General features: G+C 43.3%; 1 protein-coding gene across 11 annotated transcripts in view; it reads left to right on the top strand.

Annotated features, from left to right (window-relative positions):
* KALRN (kalirin RhoGEF kinase) overlaps positions 1-16,522 on the top strand; it is a 461,256-nt gene that overhangs the window by 363,210 nt on the left and 81,524 nt on the right. For 10 of the 11 annotated variants that reach the window (XM_033064817.1, XM_033064825.2, XM_033064827.2 and 7 more), the window contains exons 34-35: positions 5,225-5,254; positions 6,817-7,063. In XM_033064817.1, coding sequence (XP_032920708.1) covers positions 5,225-5,254; positions 6,817-7,063 — 277 coding nt within the window. The remainder of the gene's footprint in view (positions 1-5,224; positions 5,255-6,816; positions 7,064-16,522) is intronic. The other variant, XM_033064820.2, reaches the window with a different exon arrangement.

Below are 16,522 nucleotides of genomic sequence, written 5' to 3' on the forward strand. Positions count from 1 at the left end.
TGCATACAATCCACCTTTTGTAAGGGCTCATTTTCTTATCCCTTGTGTTTCTAAAGCCTCCATCAAACTAAACTCCTCCTTTTCCACCAGTACCAGGTATGTGATGCCTGCAGCTGGGTTTCTATTTTGAACTCATCAGCTGTGAAGAAAGACTTTTTACTGTACACACTTGCCTCTGCTGCCTATATGTGGAGGTGCTTCACAAAGTTCCTGGCCAGAATACAGATTTTGTGTACTTGCTAGGAGTGTTTCAGGAGCTGGTGTCTGATGAATCATCTGAGACTGGAACCCTTGATCCCCAGTTCAAAATGGTGCCAAACATGAAAGAAAACAGCTAGTCAGCTCCCTGACTGCAGTCTGTTCTTGCATTTTTATTTTAACCCTGGTTGGTTGGTTGGTTTAGAACATCTTGTGGCTGCAAAAGACAGCAGGTGGGTTTACTTTGGAGGGTTTCAGCCATCTGGCTTGCTCACCAAAGGATTTTGGAGCCCAATGTTTTGGCTGTGTCATTGAGGAGCACAGATGATATCAGCTCCATTTTGTGCTTCTCCAGGGAAGGCAAAAGAATGGAATTTGGGTACCAAATGCCATGAGGAAACCCTCAGATCAAACACAGGCATGCTCTGGTTCAATTTGTTGTGTAAAATAAAGTCAATCTGGTTGTCTTTATCTTCAAAAGCCTTTTTTTATAGCTAGAAATGCTGTTTCATTTGGATCAACTTTAGTCTTACTTTCTGGGAAAAATGCTCCAGAAATAATTCAGACAGTTTCATTCAAGCTGTTCTGCAGATGTCAGCAACGTGCCAAAGTCCAAAATCCAGCAGAGTCAGGATATGGTTGTCTAGTAGGAACTCCAGCAAGAGATGCTGGAAAGGTGTGTGCTATTTGAGATAATAACACCAGATTTCCTTTCCTTTAGCATATTTATATGTCCCACATGCCATCTGTCTCTTCTTCCTGCTGTGGAATAACTTGCTGTGCCTATATTTATAATATTATTTATATTTTTTATATTTACTAGATATTTATGATTATTTATAATGCTGCACACCCAGATTCCTCTCTTATCTCCTTGTTGAGAAGAGCAAAGATGGGACATTTAGCCCATTGGATGTCACCATCCCAGCTGTGTGTTTGATTAGTTGCCTAAATATGAACAGACCTTCTCCCTGAAGCTCAAGCACTGTCCCTCTCTGTTCAGTCAGACAAAACAGAAAGTGGGAAGCACCAACTCCATCTAAATGGAAGATAGGGAGGGGGGCCTGAGGACTAAGGACTCAGGTGAGTCAGGCATTTTCCACTGAATTTTCAATACAGAGCTATTCAGTCCAGAGCAATGCTACTGACTGTAGTAGGTTATTCCTGGTTAGCCCACAGCTCCTGGAATACAGCCTGTGCCCCAGAGAAACAGCCCTGAACAGATGCAGCAAAGCATCCACCAGCACAGCCAGAGCTCAGCATCCTTTAGAGCTGAGAGGCTTTAGAGTGAGAAACACGGGTGACTCAGAGTTCACATGCCAAACAGAGCCTGTTATAGAGTAAAAAAACTAAAGCAATTCTCTAGCACTGAAATTCCTCAAAGGCTTTTTCTGAATTTGATCTTTCACTCTCTAACCTCCCAGTAAAAAGAAAATCTCTATGAAATTACAGAAATTTTCACAAATAACTCTGCGGGGGATGTCCGTCCCCCAGCTAAAGTGACAGCTCCTGGATTTATTTCAGTGCAGACAGAACCAACATCTAAGTGGTTTTATTCACTTTCTTTAATCTCTTGATAAGAATGCAAATCCTATTCTTGCTCCTGTTGCCTCTCTCACCCTCTTGAAATAGGCTGTTTATGGTGACTAAATGCTTCTATTCAAAACTGGCTTTCATCCAGAAGCAGACAGGCAGAAAGCCTAAAAGCAACAGAAAACTGGCAATTTATATTAGACTGTAGTGCTGCAGCACACAAAATGCTTTGTTTAAATTAGCCGAGCTCTGTGTCCTCTTGAATCGATGTAAATAACCAGCTTGTGTGGATTTCCACTGCAGTCTTGGCATATTTCAAAACACTTAGACTTCAGACACCCACCTCCCAAATACCTGTTGGAGAGCTAACCATGCCCACTTCATTTTCACCTGGGGTGGATTTAGTACTACTTAAGATCTATTTTAGGGATTTATTTGAGGGAAGGAAGTTCAGCCTGTGACCTGGTAGGTGTTTTCCATCTGCACTATGATGATAAATATGCCTCTGGTGCTCAGCCCTGCTTCCTCTGGCTGCTGCTTTGGGGCTGAAAATGGAACAGGTGCACAGTGACCCTGCACACACTGTGATACAGGAAAGACAACTCTGGTCATCCTGCAGTGACCAGTGTCTTCTGGTCCCTGGAGCTGAGCTGGCTCCTGCTCTTGGAGCAGCCTGGAACCCCTCAGCAGGATGTGATGCCTGGGATCATTTTGGTTACTTGTACTTCACTCTCCCAAGGCTGATGGGCATGGGGTGGGTGTTCCCAGGAGCAGAAAGGCTCCTGTGGGTGACAAAGCTCATTCCCCAGAGTCAGTGTCTGACTCACTGCTCACATCAATGCTCCAAGGTTTGTAAGCAGTGTCCTGCAGCAGAGAGGGGAATTCCCAAAGGCTGTGACTGGGTCCCTGCCTGCACTGGTGAATGGGCAGGACTCCACTCTAGCTCAGATGTGATCACTAGATTAGAATATCCTGATGAAAACATTTACATGGTGATGTTTTCTAGCCCAAGAACACATGAAGGCAGAGGGTGGGAGATGGTTTGCTGATGGCAGGCACTGTGGAGACAGGCTGGGGCTCCTGCCAGCTTCTCTCAGGACATACAGCCGCTCCAGACAGCTTGGGGCCCTCTTGCTTCCTCATTACATTTTGCTATTTGCTTCAACCATTTCCTTTCCTTCATTATTTTAAGGCTGTTGCTTGCTGTGTAATTTGTTAGATCTGTCCCTGTGTCAGATCTTTCAGTTATGCCTTGTGCTCTGCAAAGGCATGTGCATTGTTATTTTTATTTTAATGTGACTCGTTGTGCCATATACAGATTAGATTGCTGTCTGGGTTCTAAATATAGCCAGTCAGTGGCTTTAATGGTGGCTTTAATCACAGGAATAATAAAAGTGAATGTTACATCTTAAAATGTGAAGCCATTTACCTTAAGGTTGAATTTCAACCTTAAGGGCATTCTCTATTTTCTTTCCAAAAACAAATGCAATACATGTGAGATGGACCAGCAGTCCATCTGTATTCCTATTTCCATGCACCAGCATAGAGGGAAGCATGATATACATCTCTAAAGTTGAAAATTGCTCTCCAAAAAAAAAAAATTAAGTAACTAACAGCTTGAGTGATCACTTCATAGATGAAATTATTTCTGCCATTGGGAATCAGATGTATTTGCATTATTCCTCAGTGGCTTACAAGTCATATGTATATTAGTATTTCATAAGTTTTCCAAAGAGATTACTTTGCTGTGGGTTAATTTAGTAAGAAAATGTTCTTTGTGGTGTGGTGGTATGTAAGACATGGAAAAGGCATGGGAAGTATTTGGAAGCCCTTGGGGAAAAGGAAGGAGCTCCTTTTCTGTTCTTTGGAGCTGGCACCTGAAAATGATCTGTGGGGCCTCCCTGAGCTAAGTGCTTGTACCTACCTGTAAAAGGCAAAATGCTTAATTCTACCTGCCAAAGAGGGGCTCTTTCCCTGAAAATGTGTTACTTTAGCACGGGCTCAAGCTGGTCAGTTGGAGCATGTGGAAGTCCTGGTCTGCATTTCCATCCAGCAGATACTGGAGGAGCAGATGATGTAGATATGTATACCTTCAGGGATATTCAGCCCCAGGGAGCTGAGGGAAGCAAGCTCCCTCCCTCACACATCAAAGGTATGGTCTGAAGGTGAGGGTAGAGAATCTCACCTGCTGAGGCAGAATTTGATCACACCAGGTGCCCAGGAGCTACTCCAGGGGATGATCATTTCCCATTCTCATTATATTAAATTGCTGTTTTTAATGAATCAAAGAAAACAGGCATACAGAGCTGGATTGTGCCCAAGGGTCGTGGAGCACACCTGCCTCCTTTGGGATAACATTTACAGATGTTGCCCAATTTGAAGCATCTCTTTGTGTCACAAATGTTTAGTTCTTTTGGGAGGGATGACAAAGCCTGCCATAAACTGATGTTAGGTCAGCTGCCCCTCATCCCCCAGTGAGGAGAGCAGGGAGCTGCTTAGGGCAGCACTTCCCAGGCTGATGCTCCCTGAGAAGTGCCTCGTTTGTCCCAAAATTTCCCAGGTGTCATCTTGACCAGGCCTTTTTCTCTGGAATATTCCCAGGCTGTTTCACCTTTCCTATTTCAGCAATAAAAATTATTTATTTTTCAAAATTCAATCTGAACCATCTGAAGACAATTTTTTAATACTCTGGAAGATCCTCTGCACATATCACTGAAAGCAGTGAGTGTGGGGATGCTGTCTGAACCAGCTCCTTCATGCCCAGACACTGCACCTCGAAGACAAGAAAGAGTTAATTCTTTACAGCAAATTCAGTTGCTGTGTGATGGTGAACACGGACACCTAGTGGTACTCTGGGACAGGGCATGGAATGCTCTAAACAGTTCTCTGGGAGAGAAGCTGGTACAGCAGAGTATTTGTTTACATTTTCCCCTAAAAGAAGGAGAGATTTGATTATTTTGAGAGAAGATATTGTAGATAGCATAATTTGGGGGACAGAAATTTTTCTTAGCATGGAATAGTGGAATTAGGAGAAATCCATCACTTCTGGTAAGATATGTCTGTGTATTTAACATGAAGTAATCAGTTTTTTCTTCCTGTCTTAAATATCCCACACCATGCCAAATCATATACTATATTGTGTCAGGAAGATATTTTACTCCTCAAATTAGCCCATAGCAAAGAAACCTCAGCAAATACTATAGCAGTATCTCATTCTTACCATCCCTGTGAATGTCCATTCTCCAGTTTGGAGAATTCAGTGGGGAGACTGTCAGAGGGATGAGTGGTGGGTTTGCTGATAAACTGCCCGACAGTGCTACACTGACCTCTTGTGCACTTTCATCAGTGCTCTAAGCTCTTTCTGCCAGGATTAATGCCAACACTTTGTCTGAATGGCCTCAAGCAGCTGCCATAGTTTGTTTTGTTTGTTTTTTTCTATTTATTTACAAATAACCTTTCAGAGAAATATTTCCTTCTTCTTCCCCAAATCTAGCATTTCGTCTACGGCAGAGACACAGGACAGGTGAGAACCAGTCCTTGTCCACTGACCCTTTCTGTAATTGTGAATATCACCCCTGTGAGTGGGATTTCTTTCACATGTGCATTGGACACCAAACCCCTGAGCCTCTGAGTGGGGAGACAGCTGTTCCCATGGGAGTGTGTATTAGGGGCTGCTTGGGCTGAGATAAGGGATTTTGAGATTGTACCAGCTCAAGAATGAATTGTGTAGATATGTGTGTGATCTCCTCAAGGGCTCCCCCATTCAAGCTGTGAAGCAGACCCCAGTTTATACTGATTCCACAGTTACTCTGCATCTGACAAGTTTTCTTTCAATTCAGTTGGGTTTACAAGTTGTTCATTTAAAATCATTGTCTATTATCCTTGGTTTTAGCTTCATATCCTAAGAAAATTAAATTATAGTATTATGCTTTTTACTATCCTCATCTTAATAACTTTTGAATCAGTGAACTAATTTCTGTCAAAATTTCTATCAAATTTGACACTGAAATAAGGACCCCAAAGATTGCTGCTTACCTCAGGAAAGCAGGCAGCACACAGGACAAAAGAAGGAGGGTCCCTAAAGACAGGCAAGCTGAAAGAAATCCACTTTGCAGAGGAGCATTAAGAAAGATTCATCAAGCCAGAAAAACTTAGATTCATCCTCACACCTTTTTAGACATGCAAGGATCCAACTCTGAGATCCCATTCTGTTCAAGAAATCCCTAGCTTTGTTAAAAATTGAAATCTGTAAAATCACTTCTTTATCTACACATAAGTGCTTGAATTTCCAGTCCCTGGCTATACAGAGACTGTGGTTACAGAGACCACTGTTGTTCTTCAAGAGTCACAGGGTGTGAGGCTGAAGGAAAGCAGCAGCTCCAGCACTCAGTACGGAAGTAAAACGATACATTTATTCCTAGGTACAAATCCTAAAAGTCAGCATATAATCAATCACTCTGTGTTTATATATTTACACCTCTGGGTTCCATCAGAGAACATGGGAGGAGCTTTTCTGATCTGCCCCATCAGGATTTCATAGTATCCCATGAGGTCCCCAGAGCAGCTTTGGGAAGATGAGGGAACGTTCCTTGTCTTCCAAGAAAAGAGAAGCTGTTTCCTCACCGCACTGGTGGCCACTGGGAATGTGTCTCACATGCTGTGGAGGGATGAGCTGGAATTTGTCACACCATGAAGCACAGCACTGAGGCATCCTGGGCTATTGCCAAGCTAGAAAGCAACCCCAGAAATTAAAGTAATTTAAAAAACCAACGGGTTTCTGATGGACACTCGCAGCTAGAAAATCCCCAGCTCAAAAACTCCCCCACAGCTAGCATTCAAAAGGTTACTGGGTGGGTAGCTTTGGTGTCTCACTTCAGCTCAGTAAAATCAATAAGAAGTAAAGGAAACCAGAGCCACAACGTGTTGAACTTTGACAAAACAAATTATTAACTTGGCTTCTAAGGAACACAAATCCCGTCTTTGCCAGTGTAAATATGATGCAAAGATGATTGCTTTCCTCCTATCCTTGCTAACGTCTATTCATTTTTTTTTTCTTATTTTTTTCTTCCTGTTGAACCTGGGCAGTTGTCTGGAGGGTGTGAACTAACTGTGGTGCTCCAGGACTTTACAGCGGGCCACAGCAGCGAGCTGAGCATTCAGGTGGGGCAGACAGTGGAGCTGCTGGAGAGGCCGAGCGAGAGGCCAGGCTGGTGCTTGGTGCGCACCACGGAGCGGAGCCCACCCCAGGAGGGGCTGGTCCCCAGCAGCGCTCTCTGCATTTCCCATTCCCGCAGCAGTGTGGAGATGGATTGCTTCTTCCCTTCAGGAAAAGGTAGGAAACAGCTCAGCTGGTTTAAGATTGTTCTGGGTTTTCCCTTTTGTATCGTGTAAGTGCGAAGCTGCTTGGGCTGCTCCTGCAGTCGGTGGGTAAAAGGCTGTTCGGTCCTTGGTGAGTTTTGTTCCCAGGTCCCTGTGAGTGGGCACAGCACTAGCCTGACTCCATGTCCATGAATCAGTGTTTGTACATGTGCGTCTTTTGCTATGTGGTAATCATTGTCTTGAGATTCTGGATAAAAATATGACTTTTAAGCAACAGAGGGAATGTTTTCAGTGCCTAAAGGCCTAGAATGAGGGAAAGCCATGCTGTCTATACCCCCAGGATGCCCCAAATTGTGGAGTTGTTATTTTATGATTGCCAAAGTGAACACTAGTTCATGTTCTTTTAGTATAGCCCTGTCTGTAAATGCAGAGGCCACCAGAGAGTACTGGTACACTCTACTACCTTGTGAACTGGAGACATTGTGTGTAATGGCACAGTACAATGGGAAAGAATCCTTTACAATCAATGTGGAACAAAACACATCGCTGGTATTATCCTGAGAGCTTGGGCTTCACTCACAACAAATGGTGGAATATTGTTTGTCTCTGTGGTGTCTGTGGCCTCTTTAGTTGATGTTCTGTTCTGAGCAATGTGTGTCCCACATACAGCATCTATGCATCCAGGCTTAGGAGATGCCCCAGACTGATAGACCAGGATTGGTTCAGCTCAGTGTGGCCAGAGCAGGTCTCCTTTTGGCTGTGGCCCCACTTCTGGCCATGCACAACACAAGTAAGGTCCAGGGAGGAAAGACTCCTATCATCCAACTCCCAATGGGAAGCTGGCAACCTGAGCTGTCTTTTTAAATTCTTTTTCCACTCAGCACTAAGAGAAATAGAATTTGATCCATTATTCCTTGAGCAAGTTAGGGTTGGTGGTTTTGTTTGTTTGGAGAAAAAGCACTGAAACTGAGCTGTAGTTTGTCCCCAGTCCCTGCCTGCACTCCCACTGCAGAGGCTGGCAGTGGGACACACTCAGGACAGAGCAGTGCCATAGGGCCAGTCTGATATCAGAGTTTCCCTTCAAGAGGATCTGATCCAGACCCAGGGGATGAGAGCTCAGCTCCTTTCAGATTTGATCCTCTCAGCTGTCAGCTCTGTCTGCGGTGTGAGCTCCAAACTCCTCATGCACTTCTCAAACCTGCTGCCACCCTTCTCCAGGATTCCCAGGGCCCTGCCCTGCTGCTGCTGCCATGGGAGCCTGAGCTGCCCTCAGCTGAGAAGTGCTGTAATTGCCTACATGCAAATTATCTGTGAATTAACAGAAAGGTAAAGCTGGAAATGAGCCTGGTCTGCGTAACAGCATGACTCACAGGAAGCTGGGGACGTGTCTGCTGTGAGCATGGTCCAGCAGCTGGGCTTGTGTCTCTGCTCAAGGGCACTGTGAAACACCACTCACACATTTGAGAATGTTTGTCAGTGTTGTAGAGCTTTTCCTTAAATGAAATAAAACTTACACATTGCAAGAATAGGCTGTGAAAAGGGAGGCAGGAAATTCTGAGGATGAAGAACAGGGTGGTGGAGGGCTGGAGGCTGGCAGGGGACATGGGGACTCTGCTTTTGGCATGATTGTGTGAGCTTCAGGGCACAGCTGCACCACAGGGTAGGGCAGGATGGGCACAGTGCTGGGCTGTGGGTGGTGAACCAGTGCCCTCTGACAGCTGGGAGCCACCAGGCTGTGTCAGCAGAGCCCCAAGGCTTTGCCCTGCCTGCCTGTGGACAGGTTTTCCCACCTAACACACTGCCACTGCTCAGGGCTGGAGCTGCCTCCTGGCCCAGCATCTCTGAGCAAGTTCTGAGTGAGCCTGGGGCTGGCTGGCTCCAGCCATGTGTTCATGGCCTTTATTTCCTTTATATCTCCTTCCCCCTTGGCCTCAGTTTTCTTCCTGCACATACCAAAGCTGTATCAGGGAGCCACAGAATTAATGGGATCTCCAGAAGTACATCTAGAAATAATAAAAATAACCACCCAATCCACAATTTTGGCCAGTGTACAGCAAATAGGCTCTGTGTCTAATCAGTTCTCCCTCCATTAGGAAAACAGGAAATTGTTTAAACTGAATGAACAGATGCTGGGAATAAAGAAAGAGCAGTAAGTTTAATGGGGGAAATGCAGTAGCTGCTGAAAGAGCCTGCTGGTCTCACAAGGTGCTGGAAAGATTAGCATGACAAATGGTTTCTGAATATTCACAGTTGTGCCCTTCTCTACTTCCAGCAGCTTTAGGCACGGGTTGCATGCAGAATCGCTTGGTCCAGGCTTCCACAATTTCTTGCCTTTCTCTACAACCCAGAACAAAGGCTAGCACATCTTATATCAACATTACTGATGTTCCTGGTCTGCTTCAAGTATGTAAACATACACAGTTGCAGAAAAGCAGGTTAATAGCTGTATTTTGCTTACAATTACCAAGGCACATGATTCTTTGCTTTTACAAGCATAAGTAATTTCAAGAACAGAAAGTACCTATATTCAAAACTTAACATTTCTAATAATAGAATTTGCTGTCTATTTTAGAATATGCAGAGTTTTGCCAAGTATCAAAACATAGTTACTTCTTCTTAGAGGGAAACAGCAAATTACTCTGTTTGGTCCTATTATAAGTAACAGTGGAGTATAAATGTAAGTCAAGGCTCACAGAAGCCACCTATTGTCCTTAAAATGAGCGATTAAAGAAAGTAACAACATGTCAGCCAACATCTGATATAGATGAAGGCTTGAACAGTTTGGTGGGATCACCAGAACATTTTGTAAAGCATCAGTGCAAGTCTTCATCAAGCCTTTCTGAACAGTCTAACTGAAAGCCACTAGAAATGCAAAACCAAACTTCACAACTGAACATGTGCTCTGTCTGGCTCTTCCTCACTCTTTTACACTATTCCTTTGAAAATAGGTGGTGAATTAACATAAAATATTGCAAAAGGAAAGATATGGTGTGAAATAGAACACACCCACAAGAGAATTACCTTTTGTAATGAAATATCTGTTCACATCTCTCTTGTTGATCAGTAAGAGTGCAGAGACTAAGGACTGGTCTGATTCCTGGCTGTGTTCCTTTGGAGGATACACATTTGATTTTTTTCATGACCTGACTACAGCTCAGAGCACAAGTATCCTCCTGCCTGTCCTTCCTTTCTGATGCTCTGACAGTGTTTGCAATTGCCTTCTGTAAAAAGGCAAACATGTTTCTAGGATTAACCTTTTGCTAGTGATATACAGGTGATTGAGTAAAAGAAATTAATCTGCAGTCTCTGTTACTGGACTCTACAATTTGCAGGATGTTTTTTGTTTTCTGACTAGCATCCTAGGAAGGAAAAGGAAAGGTCTCTGGTACTAGAAATGAAGCTCTATTTAACTATCCCACATGACTAATTACAGGAAAGCTGTGAATTTTATTTCTCTCTTTTACCCTATAATTGAGCTCTAAGGTATTAAGCTATAAATTTCAAATTGAGAGAGAAATCCACTTGGATATAAGGCAATCTAATGGCCTTCATTAAGCCCACTCAGCCAAGCATATTCCTGGTGGCAACCTGTAAACTTTGAGTGATTCCAAATTTGAATTTGGCCCATGAAAGAATTAGATGAAATCTTGATCTTAAAAGTCATTGTCTGATGACCCTTTACACAGGGCTTTTCTTGTAACATTAAACACATGGGGTAACTCAAAGAGTAACAGAGGACAGTTCTTGAAGTCATTTTAAGCAACCTCCATCACAAAAAGAAAAAGAGGGCATCAAAAAAGAGGTAGGGTTTAATGGCATTTGTTTTGGATTGATGATACATGAGAGGAAGGTCCTGTTCAGGGCCCCAAAGCAGATCCTGCCCACAGGATACTTGTGTGTGGTGCATATCTCTGGAGGAGATGAGGACATGAGTGCCTTATTTTTTTAAGATGCTGTGCAAACATCTTGCTGTGCAGGCTGAAGGCCACTTAACAGCAGGGCTTTAGTGGCAGTGGTGTGTCCTTGTACCAGACCAAACTGAGAAATATTTGGATCTTTTCCAGAGGAAGAGGAAACACAGATCTTGCAGAGTGTATGTTAGCAGGGTGGCCATTTCGCCTGTGCTTCCCAGATGGGTCCCTTTGTCCAGGTGTCACTGGCAGAGCACCTGCCTTGGGGCAGGAGGGATGAGAGTTTCTGTGCTGTGCCAGTCACTGCTCATGTGTTTGGGGGTCACCTGCAGCCTGAGAGAGCCTGGGGCTGGTAGTGCCATGGCAGGCTGGGCTGGGACAGCAAGAAGCAGAATAAGGATTTTACAAGGCTGGTAAGAAGAGTGGTGTCAATGAAAAAGAGGTCATGCTGAGACCTGCATTTTGGTAATTTCTCCATGTGGGAAAGAGCAGGTCATTTAATGCATTAGTGTGCAAAGCTGGTGAAGCTAATCCAGCTCTTGCCGTGTTTGAAAGACTCTTTCCTCCAGTTCCTGATCTCAGAAGAATCATCTGTGTAGGGAAAAGCATAATTGTTTCTTCCCACGTCTCTGTTTTTTAAGAACATTTGGGGTTTAGTGCTGGAAAAGAGTCTAGGCTGCTTTTGTTATATCCCTGCTCCTGTTGAGCTTTAAATTACGACCTGCATTGGCTCACACACTTTCTCAGTTGTGTTTTAAACAATCTCTGTTGCGAACATATTTGATGGTAATGACTCCTGATATCCCAGGGGAGCTCTGTGAGGACGATTCAGAAGTTTTAGTGTGCTGCATTAAACCTTCATTTGTCCTTGTGGAGGCTGAGAAATTGTTTTTGTTTTTGAGACTCTTAATGAAGAGCAGTCGATTAAAATGTTTGTAAGGCTCTGAACTAAAGGAAACATTTCATTAGGTAACACAGTTGATTTAACTGGTACATAAGCTGGTCATGGGGTTCCTATTAAACAAACAATGTTCAGGCTCCCATTGTCAATATAAATATGCAATATTTAAATAAAAAACCAAACCCTCACTTCTGTTCCTGATACTGATCCAACAAGGGTGTTCAGAGTCAAACTTTTGTAGTGTAGGCTGTCTTTCAAGGGAGATCACATAGATTCCTTCTGCTGGCATTAAGTGCTTCATGGCATCCTTGTTACAAGTTCAAGACATGGCTTACATGGAAAAATCACATCAGGAAATGTTCATTTTCACTCCTTTTTGGTTATGATAGAGAAGTTGTAACAAGTTGGTCACGAGTTGGTGGGACATGGCAGCTCTGTGGGCTGGCACCAAGGTCTGCCACAGCCCAGCTCAGGGCTGCTGCTCTGCCTCAAAGTGTGGCTCCATGCAGCTGTGAAAGGAGTAGGAAAATAAAGATGAAAGAATTCAAAACCACTTTGCTAGTTCAGTCACATCATCCTTTCCCTTATTTTTTTCTCTACTGAGTTTCCCTCCTCTCTTTCATCAAACAAGGTCTGTCTGCCTTCCCTTTGATGGCTCCTTCCTACCTCAGTGGGCAGTGTCTGCCACAGTGCTGGAGAGCTGGTGATGCCTGACTCCCCTCCCTACTGCTGTATTTTCATCCCACACTTCTGGGCTTTCTCCTACTTCACAGTCACCCATAAAGTGTCCATCCTTGGAGTTATCTATGCTTATACCTTCTCCTGGGCGCAGTTATCTCCAAAATAATAAAAAATGAACAAATAAGTAGCAGTATGGGTGATGAGATTTGATTTTCATTGTGTCTGAGGGGTAAGCCAAGTAAAGGCTGAGAGGATGAGCCATATCTGTGTAGGGGTATTGATATCACTCTGCTGTAGCCCTACCAGGAGCTTTAGCTGTCAGATACATCAAGAAAATGAAAGTAAAGTGACAAATCCTCGGGAAATATGTGTCCTCCACTACAAGGCACAGACACAGCTCCTATGCAGGCTGTTGGAGCCACACTTCCAAGGCTTGTGAATAGCCCTATTTTACTGATGTGGTATTTCTGTTTCATTATTTTTTATTTCCAGTATGGCATCACTAGATAGCAACACCTACATTCAGCCATGGGGACTTATCAGGTACCAGTAAAGTCACTTATATTTACTGCTTCAGCTTCTTTCAGCTTCAGTGATCTAGTCAAAACAAAAGGCTTCCAGTACTCTACCTGGAACTTTATTTTTATGGAGAAGGACAATTTTGATGAATGCTTTGATAAAACAGGAAAGGCTATTTTGGGGGAAGTTGCTTTGCTTTTGTACAGTGGATTTTTATTATTTTAAACACAGGATTCTTTGTTTAAAAGAGAGAAGGCCTGCAAATTTTCTTGTTTACTTTGCCTTTGCTTCCCCTTCTGACGGGGTGGGTAAAATTTATCCACATAGTTGCTGTCAGCTTAACCCCGAATTTCACAGTACAGCATCTATGCTGTTTTTATCACTGAAAAAGAAGAGAAATTGAGGGAATTTAAAATGCTATAGACGACTGAGACTCGGCAAGAATGCCAAAGGGTTTAGCACTTGGTCTGGCAGGGAAGCTGGAGAGAAACTCAGCAGTGGTATCCCTGTCTGTGTCAGCTCAGACTGCAGCTCCTTGCACAGACCCTGAGGAAGACCAGGGTCATAAATTCTCCATGTTCTCCTGCCTGCCTTCCCAGTCTCCTTTGCTGGGGCCAGCTCATGCTTTTCAGGGCCATGGTAAACCACCCAAGATATATCCCTTTTGCTATCCTGCAGAGAAATGAGAATTTCCCTCCTCAGCTGCAGCTCATGAAGGGGAGGTCCCAGCTGGCCCCTGGCTGCTCAGGGGATGGGTGGGTGGGTGGCCAGAGCACTCTCCTGGCCCCACAAGCCATCTGAGAGGACTTCAGCTGTGCATACATGCTGACAAACAAGACTGCATCAGTCCTTTTTTCCCAGCTTGTCTTCAAACACATGCTGGAAAAGGAAACTTTAATTTTTATTGCTCAAATATTGATGTCCCAGCTGTTGGGAAATCACAAAGACCACAGACCATTCTACTGAGTAAATATTGTAATTAACTGAGATAGTTTTGAGAGTAATGTGGGCTATGCAGCATCCCATTTGGCCTGGGGAAGACCAGAGGCATCTTCCTGCCTCTAAACCAGTCCCCAGCTCTCCAGTGATCTCAGCACACGTCTGTTCACAGAACAGCAGAGCTCAGCCTTCCCTTGTGTTAGCAGGATCAGAGCAGAGAGAGGGGCCTTTGAAGCACCACAAATGGTGCTCACAGAGTCTGAGTGGTTGTTGTACTGAGAAAGGGCTCAGCTCTCCTGCTGTGGTACTCAAGGTCAAGAGATCAGGTCAGGGATTATCCAAAGTGCTCTGCACAGTTAGCCAGGAGAGGAACCTGCTGAAAATGGTCTGAATATTCTTTTTATTACCTGAAAAGGAACTGTATAGATGCCTTCTATTTCTTCTCCTCATGGGAGCAAGCAGGCACTTCAATTTGTACCACGAGGTTTTACACCAGCTCTGACCCAAAACCTGCAGCCAGAGCATCCCCACACCTCTGTCCCACCAGTGAAAAACAAGCACCCAGAGGAAGGGTATAAAAAAAGCCCTTGAGTAAAATCTATTTCCTCTGTATTTAGTCGTGTGTCTTGAAATACAGTAGTGTGGTGAGGAGGGGGGGTTGCTCTGTAGCACTTGGCCCATGGAGCTGACAGGAAGGTCATGCTGAAAGATCAGCGGGAGCATGTGCATGGCTTGCGTCTTGTGTTTCCTCTGAGCACAGACTAAATTTAGCATTTTCACAGATGGACATTGAACCATAATCCATCTAGGACTGTGGGGTGAAGAGTGGGATGGGAGTTGTTTGCCTGGGCTTTTTGCTGTGTAACCAGCTCCAGTGCACCACCACTCATTGTGATCCTCAGGGTTTTCTGCTTTGCTCAGTATCCTGTAACTTACTGCCTGATCCCTTCTCCCGAAATTTTAAAAGTTTAAGCACAAAGGAAAAGTAAACTGCGGGTTCTGGGTTCAGGCCTGACATCCCTAGCTTAATGTCCAACTGTGGATGTACTTTTTAACAGCTCCATCACAAAGATTGAACCTATAACTACTGGTCCTTGCAAGAATTGCAGTAAAACAAATGCTAATGACTGATGATTTTGGTTTCCCCAAAATGTTGCTGTCCCACTCTTTCAGCTTCCAGACAGTTAAAGGTACTAATCCTAAATGTGGTATTTGTACCCTGCAAGGCCTGTATACTGCTGGGCTGATCCTTCTGTTGCTAATCTTAAACAGTTATTTTATAAGCATGTTTTGAAGTGAACTAGTTCTGCTAAAATTCCCATTCCCCTGTCTGGTCTGAGCCAGAAATAGGCAAACCATGATGCGAAGCACCTGTGTGTTAAATAATGGATTTCCAGTTATAGAAATGGTGTTTCTGTGTATCTGCTTCAGCACACTGCACAGATTTGATAAATTGATCCTGACACAAGAAGCCTGATTTACCTGTCATTTACACAAGCATATTGTCAGAATGCTTATTCCCAGGTTATACATTTTGCAAAAGAGCCTGAAACAATGTCAAATTTCCTTAGTTCAGATTAATCCCAAATTTTAGAAAGTAGAGTTAATGTTATTGCAACTATGATGGTCTAAAACATCTAGAAGAGGAGGTCATTTACATAAATGCCACTGTATCTTTTCCCATTCATATCAGTTGATCTCATAAAGAATATTATCTCTTCATTAAATTGTTTTTACCTCCAGAACTGTACTTTTATTTTCTTGGAGGCAAAGTCCATATTTGACTGCATTTTCCGTAAATCTGTTTAAATAAATCTCTCACAATATAGAACAGGAAAACAGATGTTAAACCATTCTTGTCCTTGGATGTCCTAAGCATTTATTAGAAGGTGCTACTTTACATTAGTATCATATATTCTTCACAAATGCATTGAACATTCACTGATTCTGCAACATTGTAATGCAGTTAAATAAATTGGTTTTTTTTTTCTTCATAGAGTTTGCAAAATACAAATTAAATTTTACACAGCATAGAGATAATTGCTTACATATTGCAGGAAAGATTGGGATGGCCTCCAGCCTCACTAAAGGTGTGCTTTCCAAGAAAAACAGTAGTCATACATATCCAACACCTCACTGATAAAGCAGCCCTGACTTATCCTTAGCAAGACAATGTGCAGCTCATGAGTCTTGGTGACTCCCATTTTCATGAGGTGAACTTAAGGTTCCATTTTTCTCACAATAACATTATACTGCCTGATGCCAAATGACAGGGGTTTTTATTGCCCTTTGCTTTTGCAAGCCAAAAAAGATTAAAAGTTCAACAGTAGCACCAGTGATCATATTTCAAGGGCATTTTTCTACTTCCTAGACTAGGGAGGGACACTAAAATATTTGAACTCAAGATATACTTCTAAAAGGTATTTTCAGTTTTACTTCTTTGAGACTGTACCTAGCTCTTTATTTTCTCTGTAGATTTCTTGTATCTTCAGGATCTTAAGTTAATAGCTGCATTTTGCCA

This window comes from Catharus ustulatus, chromosome 7 (genome assembly GCF_009819885.2).
Source record: "Catharus ustulatus isolate bCatUst1 chromosome 7, bCatUst1.pri.v2, whole genome shotgun sequence".
NCBI classification, from domain to species: Eukaryota; Metazoa; Chordata; class Aves; order Passeriformes; family Turdidae; genus Catharus; species Catharus ustulatus.